Source organism: Acanthisitta chloris, unplaced genomic scaffold (genome assembly GCF_000695815.1).
Source record: "Acanthisitta chloris isolate BGI_N310 unplaced genomic scaffold, ASM69581v1 scaffold15881, whole genome shotgun sequence".
Lineage (NCBI taxonomy): Eukaryota > Metazoa > Chordata > Aves > Passeriformes > Acanthisittidae > Acanthisitta > Acanthisitta chloris.
The window spans coordinates 4,280-8,016 of record NW_008655606.1 but is presented as its reverse complement, the minus strand read 5'-3'; the positions used below and the strand labels follow the sequence as shown (position 1 = coordinate 8,016).

The 3,737-nt window shown below is 53.3% G+C and overlaps 1 protein-coding gene across 1 annotated transcript in view; it reads left to right on the top strand.

The window, feature by feature from the left end:
• SNRNP40 (small nuclear ribonucleoprotein 40kDa (U5)) overlaps nucleotides 1–3,026 on the top strand; it is an 11,995-nt gene extending 8,969 nt beyond the window's left edge. The window contains exons 8-9 of the mRNA XM_009083985.1: nucleotides 599–702; nucleotides 2,946–3,026. Coding sequence (XP_009082233.1) covers nucleotides 599–702; nucleotides 2,946–2,995 — 154 coding nt within the window. The 3' untranslated portion in view covers nucleotides 2,996–3,026. The remainder of the gene's footprint in view (nucleotides 1–598; nucleotides 703–2,945) is intronic.
• Nucleotides 3,027–3,737: the final 711 nt, after the last annotated feature.

The following is a 3,737-nucleotide window of genomic DNA, read 5'->3' as shown; positions in this document are numbered from 1 at the left end:
CCGGGCAGCCCCCACCACTCTGCAGTGAGGCCTGACAGAGGATGATCAAAGGGCTTGGCATCATCCCATCAGCTCCCTGATAACTGCTGGGAAGTGGATTTTGACTTCAGTGGCACAGCAGGAAGAAATCTATCTACAAAGCTGTTGGCTGAGAGGGATTACAGTGCAGCAAGGGCTGGGGCAGCACTGGGCTCCTCCTCACTGCACAAGGTGACTGCTGGGTGTGCAGTGTTGGGGAGGGTGAGACCTCTCCTCCCCTTTCCCAGTGCTGGTTTTCTCCCTCACCCACTCTGTTCTTGCTTTGTAAATGATCTCTACAGCCTCACACATTCAAATCCACCTCAGTGCCCTGAGGGCTAAAATGAGGCTGCTGTGCTGAGCTCTCAGTGAACCTCTTGGCACCAAATTGACCTGTTGGCTCCTACCTGCCCAGACTTCTGCTCCTTTGGATCAGGCAGGGCAGCATTTTGCTCCTGACAAGCTCCTTGTTCATCCACACACAGAGCTGCATTTCTTTCAGCCCTGGTGGTGAACCACTGCAGGAATAAGCAGTTCCTTTCCTTCCCAGCTGCCTGCACTCACCATGGCTCTCTTGTAGGTTTGTCTACGTGTGGGACACCACATCCAGGAGGATTCTGTACAAGCTGCCAGGCCATGCTGGATCAGTGAATGAACTGGCTTTCCATCCAGAGGAGCCTATCAGTAAGTCCTCTCACTTCAGCTTAGTAGTTTCGGGGCTGGGGAAGTAATTTCAGTGCTGGCTGAACTGCTGATCCTCCAGAAAACAGCCCCGAAATTGCCAGTGGTCCAGAGCCTCCCTTGTCAGACAATGGCAGAGTCCTGTTTGCTCCTCTCCTGTGGGTGGGAGCACCTTGGGGCTGAGCCCAGGAGCTCTGCCTGTGGGTAGATCTGGGTGGGGGCACCCAGAGAGCAGCAGAGTGGCTCTTGGTCTGGGCTGTGGGTCACCTGTGGGTGGCTGTGAGCTGTGTGTTGGCTGCTGCTGATTAAGGCTAGTCCAGACTTCCCAAGGGCCACGAGGAAAGGGTTTGGGGTGCTTGGGTTTGGTCACCAGGGTTATAACCATGTGTTGGGTGACCACATTGAGGACTGGGAGGGATGTTCCGAGTAGGTTAGGAGTCCCTTCCTAAGTTACCCAAAAGCTGTAGGAAGCAAATCAGAACCACAGTGACAGAATCCTGGAATGGTTTGGGTTGGAAGGACCTTAAAGCTCATCTCATCCCACCCCCTGCCCTGGGCAGGGACACCTTCCACTAGCTCAGGTTGCTCCAAGCCCCATCCAACCTGACCTGGAACACTCCCAGGGATGGAACAGCCACAGCTTCTCTGGGCAACCTGTGCCAGTGTCTCAGCACCCTCACAGGGAAGAATTCCTTCCCAATATCTCATCCAAAGGAAGCTCTTTGTGTAGCAGGTTTAGTCCCCACTCTGAAGCTGTGTGACATGGCACATCAGTGCTGGGTGAGGCAAAGCTCCTGGTGGAGCCATTCTAACCCTTCTGCATTAGCTGGGACCAGGTTTCATTCCCATTTCCTGTGGCTGGGCAAGACCACGGGGTGCTGTGTTTCCATAGAAACCCTCACCTGGGCCATGTCACCAGCCAAAAACAGAGGAGTCAGCCCTGAAGTGAAGCCAAGAGCTGGACTGTGCGAGGCTGGCAGGCTGGGCAGGGAGTTAGGGGTTTGCTCCTGGGTGTTCCTGGCTGGCTGCAGGCTGGGATTGTGCTGGAGGAGCAGAGCCAGCTCCTCTCCAGGTTGGAGCGGGGGGTTGTGGCTGTGTGCTGAGCTCCTCTTTGTGAATCAATCACTCAGCTTAAAATAAAAATCAAAAAACTATTATTAAAGCCTCTCCAGGTGTCACATTATGGAATTGATTTCTGTTAACTCCTGGGAATGTTAATCCTATAAATCACTGCAGCTGCTCCAGGATGCTCACCTGCATGGGAGGGAGCCAAAATGCAGGAAAGAGGCAGACACCAGGCTATGAGCTCATGTAGAACCCCCCAGATCCCTCCTGGACATGGATTACACCATTGCAAGTGTCAAACCCAATTCTTCTGGGTCATTCTTGTGACTTGAATCCTTTTCCTGGGAAAGGGTCTGGAATGTAAATCCTCTGAGGAGCAGCTGAGGGGGCTCAGCCTGGAGAAAAGGAGGTTCAGGGAGGACCTTATTGCTCTCTACAGCTCCCTGACAGGATGTGCAGCTAGGTGAGGTCAGGCTCTGCTCCCAAAGGACAGGACAAGGGGAAACAGCCTCAAGTTGGGCCATGGGAGGTTCAGCTTGGTCATCAGGAAGAATTTCTTCATGGAGAGTTGTAGGGCATTGGAAAGGACTGTCCAAGGGGGTGGTGAAGTCACCATCTCTGGAAGTGTTCAAAAACCCTATGCATGTGACACTTGGGGACATGGTTTAGTGGTGCCCACGGTGGTGCTGAGCTGACAGTTGGACTCAATGATCTCAAAGGGCTTCTCCAATCTGACCCATTCCCTGTCTCTGAGCTAAGGTGGCTCATGGCCTGTGTGGGCTGTGTGCCAGCTCACGTTCCCTGTTCCGTTGGAATGACATCCCAGGGACACTTTCCTGGCCATCCTGTGCCCCGCTGGCTGTGCCCTGCTGCAGCCTGGACCCTCCTCCCGGCGATGAGAATCTGCTCAGGAGCCTCTCAAGGTGTTCATGCACCTCTCCTTGGCACCTCAGTGCTCAGCCACCGAGCTGTGGCACCTCCCTGGGACAGGGACTGGCAGCCACCACACACAGCCTGGGATAGGTGTCAGAGCACTCATTCCCTGAAATGGTTTTTGGGAAGCAAATGAAGTTTGGCTTTCTGATCACTTCCAGCAAGCAAAATGAGTTGTGTCATTAGTGAAGGTCTCAAACTGTTGGGTTTAATGTTCATATTCCTCTCTTTCTCTTCTCTCCCCTCAGTTCTCTCTGCATCCAGTGACAAAAGGCTCTATATGGGGGAGATCCAGTGAAGCCAAGGAGGAGATGGTGGGATCCATGCCCTCAGGATCCTTGCATGGACTCAGTTCCCTCTGGTGCCAGTCCCCATCACACTCCTGGCAGTGGGAAATGAGTGTCCTCGTGCAGGACGGGCCATCCTGAGGTCTCACTGTGCAGCTTTTTCCACCTCTCCTTTCTCTGGGGAGAAAGGAAGGTTTGGAATTGAATTTGGTTTTGGCTGTGCCAGAGATGATTCAACCCTCACCCATGTTCAAGGCCAGACCTGTCCTGTGTGTTCCCTATCCTGTTTCTCTTGGGTTTTTGATACAGTTGCAACTGCAATAAATGGCTTTTTACACATCTGTGTCCCTTCAAGTTACTGCTCTGTTCTGCAGCACTAAAGCAAGGTCCTCACCTGGAGAAAATAAGAGAGGTTCACCTCATGAAATCATGGAATGGTTTGGGTGGGAAAGGACCTTAGAGATCATCTCATTCCACATCCTGCCCTGGGACACCTTCCTCTAGCCCAGGTTGCTCCAAGCCCCATCCAACCTGGCCTGGAACACTCCCAGGGATGGAGCAGCCACAGCTTCTCTGGGCCACCTGTGCCAGTGCCTCAGCACCTCACAGGGAAGAATTCCTTCCCAATATCCCACCTAACCCTGCCCTCTGGCAGTGTGAAGCCATTCCCTCTTGTCCAAAGTCTCTCTCCCAAATCCAGGGAAGCTCAGCTTCACCAGGTCTTTGGTCCCTTCCAGCTGGTGAGGTCCATCT